The sequence below is a fragment of the Olea europaea genome, unplaced genomic scaffold (assembly GCF_002742605.1).
Source record: "Olea europaea var. sylvestris unplaced genomic scaffold, O_europaea_v1 scaffold686, whole genome shotgun sequence".
Lineage (NCBI taxonomy): Eukaryota > Viridiplantae > Streptophyta > Magnoliopsida > Lamiales > Oleaceae > Olea > Olea europaea.
Window position 1 is genome coordinate 346,036 of NW_019265248.1, and position 21,936 is coordinate 367,971.

The 21,936-nt window shown below is 44.5% G+C and overlaps 1 protein-coding gene across 1 annotated transcript; it reads left to right on the plus strand.

Annotated features, from left to right (window-relative positions):
• Window positions 1–20,118: 20,118 nt before the first annotated feature.
• Window positions 20,119–21,167, plus strand: LOC111390519 (uncharacterized mitochondrial protein AtMg00810-like). The gene is made up of 3 exons (XM_023015573.1): window positions 20,119–20,370; window positions 20,460–20,679; window positions 20,740–21,167. The coding sequence occupies exons 1-3, from the start codon at window positions 20,119–20,121 to the stop codon at window positions 21,165–21,167; spliced, it is 900 nt and encodes a 299-aa protein (XP_022871341.1).
• Window positions 21,168–21,936: the final 769 nt, after the last annotated feature.

The following is a 21,936-nucleotide window of genomic DNA, read 5'->3' on the forward strand; positions in this document are numbered from 1 at the left end:
AAAATAACCTTTTCGGCAGCCTCTATTTCTACTTCCTGCTTGTTTTCTGTCGAATTATCCTCCTGTGATAAGTCGACGTGCAGTATATCGTGCTGATCCTCTGTCTCCTGAACTTCCTTCTTACTTTTTTCTAATACCTCCTCATCAGTTACCCAACCTGTGGGAGGGGGCATTATTCTTGGAGGTGATCCATACTTTTCAGAGCGAGGCACTCTCTTTTTCCTTTTGGGTGTCCCGTACAGTACGTAGAAATCGAAAGGATGCTCAGATGGCTCTCCCAACAAATCTACTTCTCGAACTCCCTCTCGATGTAGTTGCTTCAACTGAGTATTGCACGATACTCCTCTCTTTCTTCCTTCTGCTTCTAGGTCGATTTTTTCTTCAATGTCTATCATCCCATCGTCCTCTTCATCATTGTAGACCTCTCTAGAAGTCTGGCCTTCTTCACATTCCAGCACGCAAGCTTCTCCGTCGTTGTCCTTCCTCTCTTCTTCTTTTTCTTTATTCTTGAATTCATTGACCAGTAAGTAATTATTGGCCACGACAGGAGGCAACGTACCGAATTGGATAGTAAGGGGCTGATCTGGATCTTCTCCATTCCTTTTGTCCCGCTCAAACTTTGATCTCTCAGAAGAAGTTTCTGGCAGTTCCTTCATTGATTCATCTGTACCGGTCTCTTCACTATCTTTGAGGACATTTTGATTGGATACCTTGAGCTTTAGGATGTGGCACTCCCTGTTGCTGCCTCATCATCCATCCATAGTTTCGCTGAAAATGCCTTTGTTGGGTTCTAGTCATTTCATCGAAGGGTATTGCCCTTCCTGCATTATACTGGAATGAATGCCATACATTTGGCCGGCGAGGTTGCGGCCTGAATGTTCTTCCATTATCTGTTGGCCTGAACTGCCTCTCCAAAGGCGGTCCTCTATAGAATGATGTACTTTGCCCTCTACCAGGCTGAGTGTTTGGGAAGAAGGTAGGGCGATGGAGATGCTGCCATATCCCTGGTTTCTCCGTATTTCCATTCACTTCTCTTTTAAATCTTGCACACAGGACGTCTTCGTCCTTTTTTGGTTCATTCTCCTTGATTCGTTCAAAGACACTGGGATGTGGTCTAGGATCCTCTTCTCCATCATCTACGACCAACTTGAATTTTGGCAACTTATTTTTGAATCCAGATGTCACCATGTTCACTCCAAGTGGCTGTGGAAAAGGATTTTCATCCACTGCCATCTTCTTCTTATCGTCGAACGTAATTCATCCCGATTCAATGGCATCCTGCAATACATGGCGAAAAACCAAGCAATTGTTAGTCAAATGTGACCATGCATTATGCCACTTACAATATTTTTTACCCTTAATTTGTTCAGGGGGGTTTGGTAATTTGTGCTTATCGCTCAACTTTATCTGCTTATCCCTATATAATTTATCAAATATAAGGTCAGCTTTGGTTACATCGAACGAGAACGTTCTAGCCTTTATGTTTCCATCTTTTATGGGCTCATCTTTGCCCGATGGTCTAGGCTTGGCCATTATGGGACAAGTATACATATCTCCTTTGACCAATTCGGCTAAACACATTTCGGCTTGGTCGTATGACTTGTCACTGATGGTATGAACATCAAAATTTAGGTCTTTGTAATAAGTCCCTTTACTAGAATTTTTCATCTGTTCTTCCTCTCTTATCAGTCGTTCATACCTAATTACATTCGCACTCAACTGAAAAAGGTCAGGAAATTCCTTGTCCTGGAATTTCTTTTTTAAATCAAAGCTCAAGCAGCCCTGAGCAATTTTGACAAATTCTTTTTCGGGCAGAGGTACAAAACACTTGCTTCTTGCTGTCTTGAATCTTTGGAGAAAACTTTCTCCCCATTCGTTTGGCATTTGATGTAGATTCGCCAAATCAGCCAAAGTAACTTCAGACTCAGTTTTATAAAATTGAGCGTGAAATAACTGTTCCAATTGTTGCCATGTTTGAACAGAGTTCGCTGGCAAGTTGATGAACTAGGAGAAAGCTACCCCTGTTAATGAACTAGGGAAAAGCCTCATTTTATGGTAATCGGTTACATCACCACTTTGCAATGTGAATCACCCTATGTGTTTCAGAGTAGACACCTCTCCTAAGCCGGTAAACAGTGAGAATTCTGGCACCTTGTACCCTCTAGGCCATGGATATGCTTGGTCTACCCAATCAGGATATGGCTTTGTGTAAGTCGGCCTAATGACGGGACGCACCCAAAAGCCATCTGATCCTGTACGATTTCCATAATCTGATTCCTCAACATGATGTTGGGGTCATATGGAATTCCTACAGGTTGGTTAACCGGTTGATTTGCATGAGGCCTGATGTTTGGTCCTTGATTGGCAACAAAGTTACCATGATTAGGGCCATTACCATTAGCCTTGACATCTATTCCCTCATTAACACGTGGGGTATTCTGTCCATTGTTTAGGACATTATCTCTTATATTTGGATTACCCCTCCAAGTTAGGCATACCACTACCATTGTTCTGGTTTGGCACTATAGTACCCCCTTGGTTTGAAATAGAGGGACTAGAAAGTGGTTCTACCCCTTGGTTCGGATTTAGGACTGAGGGATTATGTCCCACAATTGTCCTAGTTTGAAAGTGATTTGCTTGCTGCTTCCTTATCGGATCTCTGAGGCATATTGTTTCACCTTTTGCACTTTCAACATCAAACACCACTGTCCCACCGGGCGTGCCAAATTGTTTCGCGCGGGTTAGTCGCTAACAATTAAAAGAGATCAGACGATTGTGTAAGGGACAAACCTCTTGAGATAAAGTCCCAAAAAGGGGTGTTCTTTTATTGGCGATGACTTTATAATTGGAAATTAAAAACAAAGTGCCTCCAAGGGGCGCAAGCACACGAGTTACTGAAAAAAGTGTTTAAGTCTAAGCTAAGGAAATTAAAATTACATGTTCTCTGTTCGAGAGTTTTTTATTCGGTCTTTTGCTCTATGTCTTTTCTCCCTTTTATACTCCATGGATGATCTTTTGTCATCAACCGTCTAAAAACTGCTTGATCGTTCTGCAACTGCCCACTTTTCTCGTAATGGCCAACTTGTCATGAAAACTGCCTTTTTTAACTGCTGCTATTACTCTTCGTCGTTCAACCATTTTCGATTGAATTCCTTGAATCGTGGAACGTGATAGGGCTGCTTTAATAACTGCTTTGATAACTGCACTTCTTGATAACCACAACGCTTTATGTTTGTTAAGACTTTGGGAGACTTGAAGGTTTGGCCGAGAAAAGAGTAACAGCTCTGGGCGACTGCAGGCACTCCATTCGCTCAGATTCTGGGCGACTTGCAAACTTGGGCGACGGCGTTACCGCGTTCTTGGGCCTCCCTATTTGGGCCTTCATCTTGAATTATTTGATTGGGCTTCGTTCTTTGGGCTATCTGATTTGGGGATCCTCCAATTGGGCTTCATTCCTTGGGCCGTTCGATTTGGGCTGAATTTTTATGTGTCAACATAAGTAATTGCATAGAATCGGTACAACTGTGTTTGGATTTCGTAGTATTTTATTATTATAATAGAATATTCTACTTTTGGTTTAAATTTAGATCAATATCTATATTCTAATTTGTTTAACAATTGCTATTATGTTGCTAAAATAAATCCTAACACTATCAATTTTATAAGAAATGAAAGAAAAGCACGAATCGAGGCCTACAAGGAATTGATCATCTGAACGGTGGTAATTGAATCAATCCACCATGCTGTGGTTTGAAGTCAAAACTGATTCAGTTTGGAAATTGAAACATTTTGGTTTGATTTATAATTTTTTCAAAGAGTGTACAATGATTTATTCGGAAAAATAGGTAAAAAGAGAAGAAGTCCAAATCGAACCACATTCACTTTAACAAATGTTATTTGGAAGAAATTATCTCAGAAGATAATATAAAATTCAAATTCGACGGACATCAACAATTTATAGTGGTAGATCGAAGATTCCCAAACCCTTTTTGTTGACCCCAAAAAGTATTGCCAACAGATGCCGGTCCCATCGCGCACACGTGGGCGAATGTCCAACACGCTAAGACACGTAGACAGTCTAAAATGAACGGTTCTAAGGGCGTGGGAGTAGCCCAACGACGCGGGACAGTGACATTCGGAATCCGACGAGTTGTTCGTGATCCGATTGTACAATAATTACCAACCGGTGTTCGTAAATGTGCATGTAAATGTGTATAAATACGATTTGTGTATTGCAAGTGAGTGAGTGAGAGTTGAGTAAAGTATAGTTCTTTGTATTGATTCTTACATTAGCCTTTTGATGTTACATAAGGGAAGTATTTATAGTGATATATGTGAAATGGGAGCCCTTGGATGAGGTGACACGTGGCCTCATCTCTTTAATTCAAACATCCTATCCTAGGCATGGGGCTTGACCTGTTAGCTTGCTGCGCATTTATTACTTTGTGCAGGGCCTCCATACTAGTGACAAGACTTAACCTTTATGCTTATGACGAACGTTCCATCAATCATTCGAATAAGATCTTTATGCAGACGATCTCTTGGGAGAAGTGAACATGGAGGATACTCCTTTGTGGTTCGGAGGCTCTTGCGTTTGCTTCGGAGCTTCGGTCATTTCACACGAAACTTCCGCTTGAGGGCTTCAGCTATCTTCAACTATCTTCAGCATCATGGCTTCAGTTCATGGGCTTCGGCATGTGGACCTCAGGTCCGTGTACAGGCCTCGGTAAAAGGAGCCTCAGCTAGTGGGACTTCGGCATTGCCCACCTCGGTTGGAATGCCACGTGGTTCACCCTGAGTGGGCCATAATGGCCCAGATGAATTGGCCAAGTATGACCATGCACAACAATAGTCCTCCAAGTCCAAGTATGGTCATTCATGTAATGCGTGGACTTTAATGAAAAAATTGAAAGAATTTTTTTTTGAACCCCACATAATAGTCCCCGAAGTCCAAGTGTAGATATTTATATTAGAGTTGGAATTAGAAATGTGTTGCCGTGGGTGAACGATGAGGAGACCGAGGCTGTGTTGATGTTGATGAAGAAGCCGAGGTGGTTTGGAAACCGAACCTGCGAGGTTTGATGGCTGAATGTTGAAGACGAAGCCGAGGTGGTTAGGAGACTGAACCTGCGAGGCTTGATGGCTGAATGTTGAAGACGAAGCCGAGGTTCAATGGTAATGATTGTGCGTTGATAGCTGTGCCAATGATTTGATGTTTTGTACTTGTTTTCGAGGAAAAGTGGCGAACCGTTATGACTTCCCAGGCGCCTGCTGCCGTCAAATTAAAAATACAATTATGATGGCAGCTGGAGCTTCTAGAAGCAGACGCGTTGGATGGGGCGCGTGGAAGGCACGCTTGAATCTGAGGCGTAGGTTTGAAAAAATCGTTTGAATTCAACGCCTCGGATTTGATCCACAATGAAGGGCTCAGATTGACTGAGGTTCGATCTGACGGCCAGGGTTCGTCCTGGACGTCTATAAAAGGTGAGAAAATCCCATTTTTTAGGACTTTTGAAACTTTGTAATTTGATTTTCTCTCAAATTTCTGAACTTTTAGGCGTCAAGGCAGCCCGTTTTTTGATTTTCCGGCCTATCTCCATTCGTAGTGTTCTTCCCTTGGGTATCATTCGCAGGAAAACCTTATTTTTGTTGTTAATTCTGTGAGATGGAGTCCACCTCGGGTAGGGAGTTGGTGATGGTGGCGTCGTTAGATTATGGGGTTAGTCAGAGGGGGGATGTCGAGGCTGATAGTCATGCCATGATCGAAGACCCAGTAGACTATACTGAAGAGTAGGGGAGCGTCTAGGGTGCCCTCAAGTATGACGTGGAAGAGGTTAGGGGAGATCAGGGAAAGATACAGTGTCCCCCACTCCATAGTGATGCTAGTTCCCGAACCAAATGAGCAAGCCTACTATCCGAGGTCCGGATGTGTGGCTATCAGTGAATACCTATTTAAGGCAGGTATGCGTCTTCCTCTGCACCCCTTCTTTAGGGCGGTGCTGAGGAATTTTATGTTTTCGCCGACCCAGGTTCTGCCAAATGGGTGGAGCCAGTTGGTCGGCTCTTACTTCCTGTGGAAGGACGTGTCACTTGGGGAGGACATGCCTCTCCATGTATTCATGACTTTTTTCCAGCCCCGGATCATAGGGAAGGAGTCCAGGGGGTGGTATTATATTACACCTTGGGGGGCTCACGCACCCTTTGTGGTGGGATTGCCTTCCTCCATTAAGGGATGGAAGGAGTCCTGGTTCTGGGTGCGGGGAAAATGGCAGGCAGTGGAGGGGGACAAGGCCCTTTCTTGCACAGTGCCGACCCAATACTACGAAGCTCATGAGTCTCCCAGCCCCTGCTTGTACTTCTGAATTAAACACTTAGAAATTTTCTAACTGTTGGGGCTTCCATTGCAGATTGTAGTATGAGGTTTGAGCTCAGCAGGGAGGAGTTCGAGGTGATAGAGGACATCTACAAGAGGCCTCTGAAGCTCCGGCACTTTGACCATCTGATTGACAGGAGTCGCTATTTCCTGGACTTTAGATTGATGGCATCCAGAGGTACGAGGCTCCCACAGTTGTAAATTTTCTTGTCCTTTTGATTAGATACTGATGTACTGACCTGACGTTCTTTTGCAGATAAATTCAAGAGGAAGGAGTACCCAGTTGCCAAATATGGCCACGATTCTGAAGGCCACCACCACCGCCAAGGCTAGGGCCTTGAAGCCGGAGTCTAGTGGGGCCAAGGAGGTCCGAGGCAAGGTGGAACGCCTTTCCAAGGATAGCACTCCAAAGGCTCCTGAAGAGGGAGCTTCCCAAAGGTAAGAGAGGCCAAAAGAGCCTCGGGGCAAATAGAAAGTCCCAGAGGAGGTGAAGAGGAGGAAGCTGGTGCACGTTACTAGCTCGTCCGGGAAATTTAGGACATCAGTGTCTCATGAGGCCAAATCCATAGGCGAGCCGAAGCTGCTCGCATCTGCCTCCAAAGCCATCAAGATAGAAATGGTCAGGGAGGTTGAGGCTGAGGCTGAGGAGGCTAGGAAGGAGACAGTGAGGAGAGCTGCTGAGGCTGTCGAGGAGGAGGCAGCTAAACAAAAGCCTGCTCGGGAAAAGGGGAAGTCTCCAAGCTTCCTAGCTGGAAGAGAGGAGACCTTGGCCCCAGCCTTGGTGGAAGCTCTTCCAGAGGAGGTTCGAAGCGCCACTGAGAACTTTTACCGGTTTTGGACTGACAGGTGGCAGCTGCATGCCTCCTCCTGCGATGCATCCGACCTGACGAGGGCGTTGGTGAGCTAAAGCGTCAGAACTTTTGACCTCGCTCTTGAATGCAGGGAGGCCCTAAGTGATTTTCAATCAAGGACCAGATCTTCAGAGGAGAAGACGGCCTCCCTTGCAGAGGAGGTTAAGGCGGCTAAGGCCGAGACGGAGGAAGCCAGGGCCCAAAAAAGTGAAGAAATGGCCAAGCTTGAGAGCTTAAGTCTGCCTTGGCCCAGATTGAGGCTTTGAAGAAGGAAGTTCATGAGTCACAGTGCGAGGTAGCCTCCCTAACAAAGAAGGTGGAGGTCTCCAATGAGCACCAGAAAGTGACTGCTGAGGCCCTGGAGAAGGCCAATCTCTCTTTGGTGGGTGCCCCAGAAGCTTATCATTTCTTGGAAACCCAAATCAAGTGGTATGTGGATGATGCATCCCATGCCAGAGAGGAGGTTCAACAGGTGAGGGAAGAGGCGGTGCAGGAGTACGTTGCCAACTTCCATAACACAGAGGAGTATAAGAGCTTTAGTGCTTACTGGAGAAACTTTGCCTATGCTGAGGTGATGGAGCGGGCAGAGAAAATGTATCCCAATTTGGATCTGACTCAACTCAGGTCTGAATTCATGGATGAGGTACCTCAGACCCCTGCCGAGGAGATGCAAGGTAATGAAGCAGCTGAGGTAGGGGAGACAAATGCCGATGCTCAAGCTGCCGAAGCCCCAAGTACTGAAGCACCTCCCCCATCTACCCAAGCTTAGATTAGTTTTCTTTTCAGTTTTTTTTTTGGAATGTAATGGCCTGAGGCCCACTTTTGTAATCCTTATTGAAGATCAATAAAATGCCTCTTTCATTCATTATAGTTTCTTTATCAGTGTATGTGCCTCGTTAAGCAAATGAACTTACAGGTTGACAGATACACCAACTAAATAACTCTAACTTGGTACCTTAACTTCAGTCACCTTAAACAACTGGATTGAACGATTATACGAATCTCGGACTTAAGCAAATGAACTTTACTTAAGCATAATAACTGCATGAGCCTTGGACTTAAGGTAATGAATAACTGAATGAGCCTCGAACTTAAGCGAATGAACACGAATGAGCCTCGGACTTAAGCAAATGAACTTTACTTAAGCAAATGAACTTTAAACAACTGTTTAAAGCCTCGGACTTAAGCAAATGAACCTCGGGCATAAGCGAATGAACTTTACAAGCATAATAACCGTTTAGCCCCCGAACTTATTACACGTGAGGTGGCTTCTTCCCTTGGCATTTAGCCTAGCCAAAGGGGGGCATGTGCTACAGCTTCGGAGTTCAATCGAGGTGGTCCAGAGGTGGGGAGTGAGCCTCTCCTCCGAGGTGATGACGTATCCCAGCTACAGTGGGTGGTGCAGCCATGTTGAGGCTTCTCCCCTTGGCGTTTTGTTTATTTTAGCCAAAGGGAGTGTACTAGAGCCTCGAAGTTTCAGCTGGGTGGCCCAGAGGTGGGATGCGAGCCTCTCCTCCGAGGTTACGAGGTAGTTCAACACGTTAATTTAATCACTGCATTTTATTGAACCATAGAAATGTTACAAGGGCTAGGAAAGGTCGTCCAGCAAGAGTACATTTATTGGTAGTAGATTCTGAGGTGTTCAATGTTTTATGATCGGGGTTGTGCCTTGCCGTTCATGTCTTCAATCCAGTAAGTCCCAGGTCGGACTTTTTCTCTGATTTTGTATGGACCTTTCCAGTTTGGGTCGAGGGAACCTGAACCAGGTTCTTTTGAGGAAACGAAGACCCTCCTAAGTACAAGGTCGTTGATTCGGAATGACCTCTTCTTGACTTTTGAGTTGAAATACCGTGTCATCTTTCTCTGATATGTGCTGAGCTTCAATTGGGAGTCATCTCTTTTTTCTCTGATGAAGTTGAGGTCGAGCCTCCGGAGCTCGTTGTTAGTTATCTCGCTGAAGTGCAAACGTCTTGGGGACGGAAGTCCGACCTCTACGGGGTTCATAGCCTCAGTTCCGAACGCCATGAGGTAGGGTGTTTCTCCTGTTGGGGTCCTGGTGGTGGTTCGGATTGCCCAAAGGACTTGGGGCAGCTCATCAACCCAGGCCCCTTTTGATACATCCAGCTTCCTTTTCAAGACGTGCTTAATCGTCTTGTTCACGGCCTCGACTTGGCCGTTTGCTTGTGGGTGGTGAAGTGTGGAGAAGTGCTTCTTTATGCCGAGCTCTTTGCATAATTCTCTAACCTTCTTGTTGTCAAACTGTCTGCCATTGTCTGAGACGATTGAGTGGGGAATCCCAAACCGAAAAATAATATTTTTCCATAAGAACTTAGAGGTGTTGGCTTCAGTGATTTTTGCCAGTGGTTCGGCTTCGACCCACTTCGTGAAGTAATCAATAGCCACAATTGCAAAACTTGCCCCCTCCTCTACCCTTAGGTAGGGGACCTATGAGGTCCACACCCCATTTTGAGAAAGGCCTGGGGCTAGAGACGGTGGTCAGCTCCTGCGATGGTTGTCGCTGCACCGGAGAGAAGCACTGGCATTTCTCGCATTTTCGTACAAACTCGAGTGCGTCCCGCTTTAGTGTGGGCCAGTAGTACCCCTGCCTCAATATTTTCTATGCCAGAGATAGCCCTCCGGAGTGATTACCGCATACGCCCTCGTGGACTTCGCTCAATATGTAAGTAGCCTATTCTCCTCCGACGCACCGTAGGAGTGGGAAGGAGAAACTTCTCTTGTAGAGAATGTCATCAATGAAAAGGAAGTGGGCTGACCTCCTTCTTAGCTTGTAAGCCTCATTCTTGTCAGTTGGCAGTGCCTGGTCTTTGAGGTATGCTACGATTGGTTGCATCCAAGCCCAACGACCCACATTACAGTTGGGGCCTCGATCAAAGGTAGGAGGAGGTGCTCAATAGGTACTACTGTGAGTAGCTCTGAGTCCTTGCTGCTAGCTAGCTTTGATAGTGCATCAGCATGTGCATTTTCGATGCGAGGGATCTAGATCAACTCAAACTTTTCGAAGGATAGGATGAGATTCATCACCATTTTCAGGTAGGAGGCCATCGTTTTGTCTTTGGCTGAGAAGTTACCATTGACTTGGCTAACAACTAGTTGGGAGTCACTACTGATGAGCAGCTTCTTTGCTTGCATTTCGGTGGCCAGCCTGAGGCCTGCAAGAAGTGCCTCATACTCTGCTGCGTTATTGGTAGCTTTGAATTCGAACCTTATCGTCGAGGTGAGCTTGTGACCTTCGGGGTTGATGAGAACAACCCCAGCACCGGAGCCAACATCCCCGGCTGACCCATCAACGAAAAGATTCCACGTGGGGGGTTCGATAGGTTCCATGATTTCGTCCACCTCGGGTAGGTTGGCGAATTCAGCCACAAAGTCAGCTAAGGCTTGCCCTTTTATGGCTGCCCTAGCTTTAAATACAAGGTCAAATTCACTGAGTTCTACCACCCATTTCAATAACCTTCCTGAGGCGTCAGGCTTTTGAGTACCTACCTCAGGGGAAAATTTGTCAGTACATGGACGGTGTGAGCTTGGAAGTAGGGTCTCAATTTCCTAGAGGCCGTGATCAAAGCCAAAGCGAGCTTCTCCATATCGGGGTAACGGGTTTCCGGTGATAGGAACGCTTTACTTGTGTAGTACACGGGGAGTTCGGTAGACCCTTCTTCCAGTATCAGAACCGAGCTGATGGCCTCATTGGAGACGGCCAAATATAATTGTAGGATATCACCGGCCTTAGGTTTGGAAAGGAGGGGGGCTTGCCCCAAGTTCCTTTTCAAGCATTGGAAAGCCTCTTCACATTCCTCAGTCCACTGGAATTTCTTCCCAGCCTTCAATACTTTGAAAAAGGGGAGGCATTTGTCCGTAGCTTTGGACACAAAGCGGCTAAGTGCTGCCACTCGCCCGGTAAGACTTTGCACTTCCTTCGGCTTTTAGGGGGACCTCATATTGCACAAAGCTTCAATCTTCTCGGGATTGGCCTCTATTCCACGTTGGTTGACCATGTACCCCAAGAACTTGCCGGAGGCTACCCCAAAGGTGTACTTGTGGGGGTTGAGCCTCATCCTATATCTTCTTAGGATCTGGAAAGTGCTGTTAAGGTGCTTTATGTGGTCTTCGGCCTCCAAACTTTTTACTAGCATGTGGTCCACGTAGACTTCCATTGTTTTGCCAATGAGGTCCACAAACATCTTGTTTACGAGTCTTTGGTAGGTTGCTCCGACGTTTTTCAACTCGAAGGGCATCATTCTATAACAATAGAGGCCTCTGCTCGTAATGAAAGAGGTGTACTCTTCATCGGTCAGGTGCATGGGGATTTGGTTATAGCCAGAGTATGCGTCCATAAAGCTCAACAACTCGTGCCCAGCAGTGGAGTCCACTAGTTGGTCAATCCTTGGGAGTGGAAAACTATCTTTCGGACAAGCTCTATTGAGGTTGGTGAAGTCAATGCACACCCTCCATTTGTCGTTGTTTTTCCTTACCAAAATCGGGTTGGAGACCCATCTAGGGTAGGTTGCCTCTCGGATGAAGTCGTTTTGGATGAGCTTCTGAACTTTTTCCTTTAGGGCCTTATACCTTTCAGGGTTGAGGGCTCTCCTTTTTTGTCTATGCGGGGCGACCTTGGGATCAATTTTTAGGTGGTGGCAGCTGCCTTGGGGTCTATGCCTACCATGTCCTCATGTTTCCAGGCAAAGACATCAAGATTCTTGCTCAGGAAATCCTTAATCTTTTCCTTCAGAATGTTGGCTAGGCATTTGCCTACCTTCAGTACCTTTGATGGGTCTCAGGGGTCTACTGAGAAGCTCTCAAGTTCCTCTACTGGAGATGCCTGAGGCTCGTGTTCCATGATGCGGGGGTCAATTTCATCGATGACCAGCGCCTCTGCATTAGGTGGTGTATCGATCATATCAACATCTTCTTGTTCGGTGGGAGCATTACCTAGGACGTCAGCCATGACCACGTCAGCTATGACTACATGGATGTCCTGGGGCTCTGCCTTCTTGATGGAGCTTAGATACCATTCTCTCGAGCCTCTTTGGTTGCCTCTCACTATTGCCACTCCATTTTCAGTTGGAAATTTCATGCACAGGTGGTGGATGGAGGTGACTGCTCCCAATTTCTTCAGGGCTGGTCTGCCCAACACCCCATGGTAGGCTGACCTGCTGTCAACAACGAGGAACTCCATGAAGTTCATCGTTGTCCGTAGGGATTCCCCTATCTCTACTGCTAGTGTTATCTTTTCTCTCGGAGTGATGCTATCTCCGATAAATCCGTACAATGGAGTGGTGGTGGGCGTCAGCTGATGATCCAATATCATTTTATCAAAGGCGGATCCGAATAGAATGTTGACGGAGTTGTCGTTGTCAACCAACATTCGTTTGAGCCCATTCTTGGCTATGAAAGCCCTCACCACAAGTGCATCGCAGTGGGGGTAATGAACTCCCTCTTCGTCTTCCTGGGAAAATACAATGGGTGGGACCTGGTTTCTTTGGGAGCTGCTACCTACGATGTAGCTTGTCAAAGGGGGGCGTTTAGCCTCCCGGGCGTAGTTCCTTTTGGCATTTCGTGTTTCGCCGCCAACATACGGGCCTCCAAATATGGTGTCCACCTCGTGGATAGGGGCTTCATCTCTAGCTTGTTGGTTTCTTTGGTGTCTACGCCCTTTCTTGGGCCTCTCTGCATCATGCTCCCTTTGCCGTGGGGATATATCCTTTAACGGGGAGCGGCCTCCTCATGCCTACGCTGGTTGTCGTGCCTGGGTGGGGGCCTGTTCACCTGGGGTGAATCATGTCTGTCTCTAATGGATTCCTGCCGGGAACGTTGTGTATAGTCTCTACAATCCGTTGTGTTATGTCCGTAGGACCTGTGGTGTACACAGTATCCTGGGGGGTTTGGGTTTGACCTATTTCTAGGTCCAGAGCCTAGACCTCGACCTCAGCCTCTCCCCCGACGAGGCATCTCCTGACCCCCTATTTGATAGGGGTCAGTTATTGGATTGACATCTTCGTATGCCAAGGTGGGAACCGCATTCAAAGTGGTGGTGGCAAGTGCTTCACCAGAGTTCTCATTTCCAGCCTGGTTCATCTGGTAGCCCATCAGGTGGGAGGTTGGGCCTCTACCGTGCTGTCTTTAAGGAGGCTGGAGGACTCTAAATTGCCTTGTTCCTATGCTCAATCAATTCTTCATTGATGATCTCCCTTCTCATCATTTCGAGTAGGGCGTCATAGGTGGTGCGGTCTTGATTCTGCACATCTCTCCAGAATAAGGTATTCATGTTCAGATCTCCCCTTAGCGCGGATAGTGCCTCTCGATCACTGACTTGTACGCAGTACGTCATCTCGTCGGTAAAGCGTGATAAGAAGCTCTTTAGGGACTTCCCATGTGCTTGCCTCATGTCTGGAGACGTTGGATGGGGGCTTCTCCTTCTTTGCTTACTGCGAACCTCTTCAAGAACGTTGTCTTGAACTCGGGCCAGCTTCTAATGCTCCCATGTGGCAATCTGCTGTATCAAATTTCAGCTGCTCCACTAAGTGTTGAATGGAAGGCTCTGCACTTCATGGCTGGGGTCACGCCCTTTAGGCTCATGTGGGTTTTATAAGCATTCAGATGCTTTTTCGGGTCGTCTCTTTCGTCATACTTTGGTATTTTTGGCATAGCATAGTGGCTCGGGACCCGAGCATTCCTTAGTTCCCTTGAGAATGGTAGGTTCTCATCGTCGTCGTCCAAGTCGCAGGACCTCTGCTGTTCGTCAGAGTCGTACTCATCAGTCTCGTGCCCCGGTTGTTAGTGAGAGGTCCTGGGCAGATCCCTAGCCTCTTCGTCTCTCCTTTGCCGCCTATTTCTAGGCGGAGCAACTCGGGGGCATTTTCTTACCTTCTTTCCGCCTGCTGGGGCAATGTAGGTGGAGGAGGCGGCCTTGTCCTAAGTTGTCGAGCTTGCTGTTGCCTTTGCCTCGGTTTGGTGGGGCTGATTCTGTCGAAAACACTTCCTGCCCTCCTATGTCATGGGTCTTGCTCATACGGAGGTGGGAAATTATCATGGCTCATTTGGACCTTGGAGGGTCGGCCAGAAGTGTAGTTGGAGGAAACATCAACTTCCACTTCCCTTTCAAAGGGGCTTTCACCTCGGCCATAGTCTGGTGTAGCAGTTCTATGACTTTGGACTTCATCCTCTTGCTGGTAGTGCCCTTGGGGGGCATATGGAGGAATGGGGAAGCCTCCCTGGCCCTGCATTTGGGCCATAAGCTCCCTCATAGCCAAATTTTGGCTAGCGATATCCCTCATGTTAGTCGTCATGGCGGCCATTTCTCTCGATGATCGTGCCGTCGCACACATCCCATCTCTTCTTTGGTGGTGGTGGAGTCTCTGCCGAGCTGTTGGGACAGCAGGCTGGGGATGCACGTTCGTGTTTTCTCTTACTCTCCTGGGGGGAGTATCTTCATTGGAGCTCATTTTCCTTTGTCCGATTTCAGATTTCTCCAAGTAACGAGGCTTCCTCCTGTTCTCTTCCAAGAACAAATCCTTTTTCAAGGGGGGTTGCCCAAATGTCCTTTCAGTAGGCCTTTACCACAGGGTTGCTCGTGGTTATGGTATGGTTTCCCACAGATGGCGCCAATCTGTTGACTCCAAAAAGAATTGCCAACAGATGCCGGTCCCACCGTGCACACGTGGGCGAATGTCCAACACGCTAAGACACGTAGACAGTCTAAAATGAGCGGTTCTAAGGGCGTGGGAGTAGCCCAACGACGCGGGACAGTGACGTTCGAAATTCGACGAGTTGTTCGTGACCCGATTGTACAATAATTACCAACCGGTGTTCGTAAATGTGCATGTAAATGTGTATAAACACGATTTGTGTATTGCAAGTGAGTGAGAGAGAGTTAAATAAAGTATAGTTCTTTGTATTGATTCTTGCATTAGCCTTTTGATGTTACACAAGGGAAGTATTTATAGTGATATATGTGAAATGGGAGCCCTTGGATGAGGTGGCACGTGACCTCATCTCTTTAATTCAAACATCCCATCCTAGGCATGGGGCTTGACCTGTTAGCTTGCTGCACATTTATTGCTTTGTGTAGGGCCTCCATACTGGTGACAAGACTTGACCTTTATGCTTATGACAAACGTTCCATCAATTATTAGAATAAGATCTTTATGCAGACGATTTCTTGGGAGAGGTGAACATGGAGGACACTCCTTTGTGGTTCGGAGGCTCTTGCGTTTGCTTCGGGGCTTCGGTCATTTCACACAATACTTCTGCTTGAGGGCTTCAGCTATCTTCAACTATCTTCAGCATCATGGCTTCGGTTCATGGGCTTCGGCATGTGGACCTCAGGTCCGTGTACAGGCCTCAGTAAAAGGAGCCTCCGCTAGTGGGACTTCGGCTTGAAGGGCTTCAGCATTGCCCACCTCGTTGGAATGCCACGTGGTTCGTCCTGAGTGGGCCATAATGGCCCAGATGAATTGGCCAAGTATGACCACACACAACACTTTTAATGTTGCATGTTTGCAGACCTATACAATTGAATTTTTTCTGCCATTTTATGAATTTAAAGAACACAAAAACAACGTATTGAAGCGAGGGTAATATCTGAGAATTTGTTTTATGGGTCGATTAATAAAAAATTATGATTTGAGGAAAAATAAAAAAAAATAAAAAATCTGTAAACTGTTTATAGTCAGAAGCCATAATAACTTTAATTGCCTTGTGCAATATATTCAGCTTTGGGGATAAATTAATAGTTGGATTGATGGATTGGTAAGATCCATATAGCATTCTGGTTTTGTCAGATAATTATATATGTTGATCTTCTTAAATCTTTGACATAAAAAATGTAGTTGCACAAGTGTGTTTCAATAGTCGAAAGAGTACCAAGATTATTCAACTGTCATAATCTCAATCTTTGTTCCATTAGATTACAAATATACGAAATTGGTTGTACAAGCATATCTCCCTAATTATATTGATTGATCAATCTCCATGATTTGTGTAATTGTATAATTAAAGCATGATTTGTGTAATTAGCATTAATTGCTTACCTTATGTGCTTGCCTCCTTCAACTATAAAAGGGGGGCTCTTGTACAATTTTATTTATCACAGAATATAGAAATTATTCACAATTTTTCCTCTATTCTCTTAGTTTCAACTTGGTATCAGAGCCATCTTTAGTTCTTAGCCTCTAGTTGGTGTCTTTTTTTGGTTTTACGCATTCTGTCGCTCTGTCACCACTTCTAGCATTCGTTCATCGATTCTTTTGGCATTCCAATACCATAAATTGATCCTATTGCTCCAGAGCTTTCGTTTCGTGCAAAAATCATTCCGATCCAACATCTCCACATCTGCTGCACTCGTTGTCATCTCCGACGACCTTCCAACTAGTTTTTCGTGCTCATTCCATCAGCGCTGTCCTTTTGCTCTAATTTGATTAGCATTATCATTTTTCTGTTATGACTTCTTCAAATGATCTTCATCCTATAGAGATTGTTTTGAATGGCTCCAACTATAATGCTTGGGCCTAACAAATGTTAATTTTTCTGATTGGTCGGAGATTATGGCGTTTTGTCACTCGAACAAAACAAAAACCCACGAAAACTGACAAGCAATCCATAGAGGAGTTTGATGAGGCCCTTGATGAATGGAAAATTACTCACTGTAAGATCCTTTCCTGGTTTATTAATACATCAGCTTATTCCATTCAGAATCTACTCCCTAAATTTCGGAATGCCAAACTTGCTTAGGATTTTTTGGCAAAATGCTACAACTGTGATAGTGATGCTGCTCTAGAGTTTCAATTGGAGACTAAGCTTTCCCAAATGCGTCAGAAACCTAAACAGTCTATCGCTGAGTTTCATGCTCAGGTTAGTAGCATTTGGGGTTACTTTCTCAAGCTAACCCCGCTTTTTCTGATGAGAAGTCGATTAAGCTTTTCGTTGAATTTCGTGATCGTCGTCAATTCATTTATTTTATAATGCATATCCAGGATGAATTGGAGAATACTCGAGCATCTTTGTTCCATTGATCTCTTCTTCCTACACTTGAGGTTGCCCTTACGGAGCTAATTTATGAGGAAACACGACAACAAACTCGTCGGGTTCATTTTACTGATATGGTCTTGGCTACTGCTCCATGTAGCTCATCTACTCTGGCCACTCCTGCTACAGCTGTTGCTTCTTCTAAACCGCAACGTTTCAACGGCCAATGCCACTATTGTAAGGAAGATGGCCACCGTATTTCTGATTGTCCTAAGAAGAAGGCTAAGGATGCTCTTAAGGCTAATGTATCTTACTCTTCCAAGCCTATTATTGCTGTCTCCACCAGCTTCTCGGCTTCTGATTCCTCTTCTGCACTTTCTTTGTCTTCACTTTCTACAGTTGACATTGAGGCAATTGTCACCCAGGTCCTATCCCGTAATTCTGTTGCTTTATTAGTCTCCACATGTAACTCTACATCTTGGTTTCTTGATTTTTCCTATTGCGATCATATGACCTCTGCTTCCTCTTTAGTTACTCATAGAAAGTCTTTAAATCCCGTTCCTTTAATTTATACTGCTGATGATTCACATATGTCTGTTAGTCATTTTGGTCATGTTTGTACTCCTACCCTTTCTATACCCAACACATGTGTTGTGCCTAACTTGTCTCTAAATCTCATTTCTATTGATCAACTTGTTGAAAGTGGTTTTATCTTAATCTTTTCTCACAAAGGGTGTGATGTGTAGAATCAGAAGTCGGGCCAGCTAGTTGGGACCGGGTGTAAAGTTGGTCGCCTTTTGAGCTTACATCTCTGCATTTGCCTAGTTCTTGTTCTCCTTAATCTCTTAGTGCTGCTGTGTCTTCTAGCGTTTGGCATTCTCTTATCGGTCATACATTTTTATCTCGTGTTCAGTCTTTAGCTTCTAGTGGTTACTTAGGCAATGTTGAATTTGAACATTTTGATTGTGCGTCTTGTCAACTTGGGAAATAGAAAGCTTTACCTTTTAATGAAAGTAATTATTTATCTTTTGCACATTTTGATTTGGTTCATTTTGATATTTGGGAACATGCTCCAATCTCTACTAAGGGTGGGTCTCGTTACTTTGTTATTTTTGTCGATGATTATTCTTGATATACATGGATTTATCTTTTGCATGATCATACTGGGTTACTTCATGCTTATCACTAGGGGTGGGCGCGGGTCGGTTTGGTTCGGTTCTAAAGAGAACCGAACCGAACCGAAATTTTCGGGTATCTAGTAAATGGAACCGTCGAATCCAAATATAATTATGGAACCGTTCGGGTTCGGTTCGGGTCGGTTCGGTTCTGTACTATAATTAAATTTTTTAACATTTATAACAATATTATATAAATACAATTAATGATACATTCAATGGTTTTGGAATGTCAGAGACGAGTAAACTACCTTATTCAAATGATCGCTACGATCAAAACTTCGATTGGCGAAGGTCACAGCTTCGATCGGAGGTCACAGTGTTGACCAATGATTGTATAGGTTTTGGAATATTAGCGAGGCTGCAGAGTGAGTGCGAGAGTCGAGACAATGTTATGCACTTTAGTGTTGGTGTTTAAGGTTATTTAGTGTATTTGATCTTGCTTGGCTAAGAAATGAAACAATAGAATGGGTAATTGGGCCAAAAATTAAAAAATTAGAAACGAAACAAATTATTGGGCCAAAAATTTGGATTTAGAAATCGTTTATTTGTTAATTTGTTTAGAAAAAATTGAAATTAAAATAATTTGATTTACTCAATATAAAAAAAATTTAGAAAGATTCGGTTCTTCGGGTCTTGGTCTAGAATCGAGAACTGAACCGTACCCGTCGGTTCTCAATTCAGATACCCGTTCGGGTATTTAATTTGACAAGAACCGCCGGGTTCGGTTCGGGAGATTTGCCCAGCCCTACTTATCACGATTTTAAGCAGATGATAAAAACTCAGTTTGTTCACACCATTAAAGTCTTTCGGTTTGATAATGCCATGGAGTATACTTCTGCCTCTTTCCTTGAAGAACTCCAAGAGGCAGGCACTTTGTCCTATCGATCCTATCCATACACTTCCCAATAGAATGGCCGTGCAGAATGTAAGCACCGTCACATTCTTGACACTGTTCGTTCTCAACTTTTCTCTGCATCCCTCCCAGAATTCTTTTGGGGAGAAGCTGCCCTTACCGCTGTTTACACTATTAATCGAGTTTCAATCCCTAATCTCTCCAATAAGTCTCCATATGAGGTTCTCTATAAAAAGGTACCGATTATTCTCTTCTCAAAGTGTTTGATTGTGCTTGCTTTATTTTACCTCTACCTTATAAATATACAAAACTTGAACCTTGTTCTCGTCTCTGTTGGTTTCCTGGTTATGGGATAGAATACAAGGGTTATCGGTGCTATGACTCCATAGCCAAGCATCTTCGAGTCTCTCGACATGTTCAATTTTGGAAACACAAAGTGTTCACTAGTATCTTTCCACTTTCATCTGATTGTCTCTCATACTCTCCCATTTTCACTAACCCTGCCATAGACCTCTTTCTAGATTTTTCCTCTAATGTTGGTCATGTTAGCTCATTTGGTGATCACTCTACTCCTACCTCTCACGAAATTAGATCGTCTGATGATCATGCCATCGTATCCACCCCTCCTAAGTCCTCTGATTTGGATTTTCGTCGTTCTAGTAGGGTAAAAGCACCTCCTACCCATCTTAGTGATTACCATTGTTTTTTACTCTTAACTCTCTTCACGAGCCTCGTAATTATCGCGAAGCTTGTTCTGACCCTGTTTACCAGCAAGCTATGTCCAAAGAACTTGACGCTCTTCACAAAACTCATACTTGAGATTTGGTTGATCTGCCTCTTAGAAAGACTGTAGTTGGGAACAAATGGGTGTATAAGAAGAAAATGAACTCCGATAGTTCTGAAGTAAGATATAAAGCTCGTTTAGTGTCAAAGGGTATACTCAGGAGTTTGGCATTGACTACGAGGAGACATTTGACCCTGTTGCTCGTATTACTTCCGTCCGTTCTCTTTTGGTTGTCGCCTCTGCATGTTGATGGCCTTTATTTCAGACGAATGTCAAGAATGTCTTCTTACATGGTGATTTGGTTGAAGAGGTCTATATACAGCCTCTTCCAGGGTATCCTCATCCTCTTGGTAAGGTCTGTCGTCTCTAACGTGCATTATATGGGCTTAAGCAAGCTCCTTGTGCTTGGTTTGCCAAGTTCAACTCCACTGTTGCACAGCTTGGGTTTGCTTCTAACCCCTATGATTCTGCTCTTTTTACTCGTCACACTGACACTAGCATCACTATTCTACTACTTTATGTTGATGATATGATCATTATTGGTGATGATAATTATGATATTCACGAGCTTAAGCAGTTTCTGTGTCAGCATTTTGAGATGAAAGACCTTGGTTCTCTTAGCTACTTTCTCAACTTAGAGGAGTCCCCTACCTCTGATGGCTAGTCTTTGACCCAAGCCAAGTATGCTTCTGATCTTCTCCCCCGTGCTGGTCTCACAGATTGTAAGATAGCTGATAGTCTGCTGGAGCCCAACATTAAACTTCGTCCTACTGATAGGGAGCTCCTTCCTGATGCCACTCATTACCAACAGCTTGTGGGGAGCTTGATTTATCTCACTGTCACTAGACTAGACATTGCCTATGCGGTGCATCTTGTGAGCCAATTTATGTCAGCTCCTCGTTCCATTCACCATGCAGCTGTTCTTTGCATCTTACACTATGTAAAAGGAACATTATTTCATGGGTTTCACTTTTCCTCTCACTCATCCTTGACGTTGAAGGTTTACTTTGATGCTGATTGGGCAGGGGACCCTACTGATCGTCGATCTACCATTGATTTTCTTTTTCTACTTGGTGACTCCTTTATCTCTTCGCGGAGCAAAAAGCAGACCGTTGTTGCTCGCTCTAGCACTGAGGCTGAGTATTGAGCCCTTGCTGACACTACTTCTGAACTTTTTTGGCTTCATTGGCTTTTCCAAGATATGGCTTTTCCTCAGCCCTCTAACACTCCACTTTATTGTGACAATCATAGTGCTATCCAGATTGCTCATAACGATGTCTTTCATGAACGTACAAAACACATTGAGATCGACTGTCATTTTGTGCGTCATCATCTTCAGGAAGGGACACTTCGCTTCTTGTCAGTTCCTTCGGCTGATCAGCTTGCTAATAACTTCACAAAGGCCCATCCACCTTGTCGCCATCGTTCTTTGGTTTGCAAACTCCAGTTAGCATCTTCAATACAACCTTGAGTTTGAAGGGTGATGTTAGCATATCTCCCTAATTATATTGATTGACCAATCTTCATGATTTGTGTAATTGTATAATTAGAGCATGATTTGTGTAATTAGCATTAATTACTTACTTTATGTGTTTGCCTCCTTCACCTATAAAAGAAGGGCTCTTATACAATTTTATTTATCATAGAATACAGAAGTTATTCACAGAAGTTATTCACAATTCTTCATCTATTCTCTTAGTTTCAACTATTGGGTTTCATCAAGATATACAGTAACGGTGTAATACCAGGTATTTAAAAATCGGCCACTAATTGAGATTGATGATGACAATTCAGTAGCATTCTATCGAGAGATGAAGAACTATAAAGAATTGGTAAATCCAATTTTTGTGGATACGAATTTGTAGCAGATGTTGATATCAGCTGCTCAAAACAAGAGAAATCGAACCCTCAATATA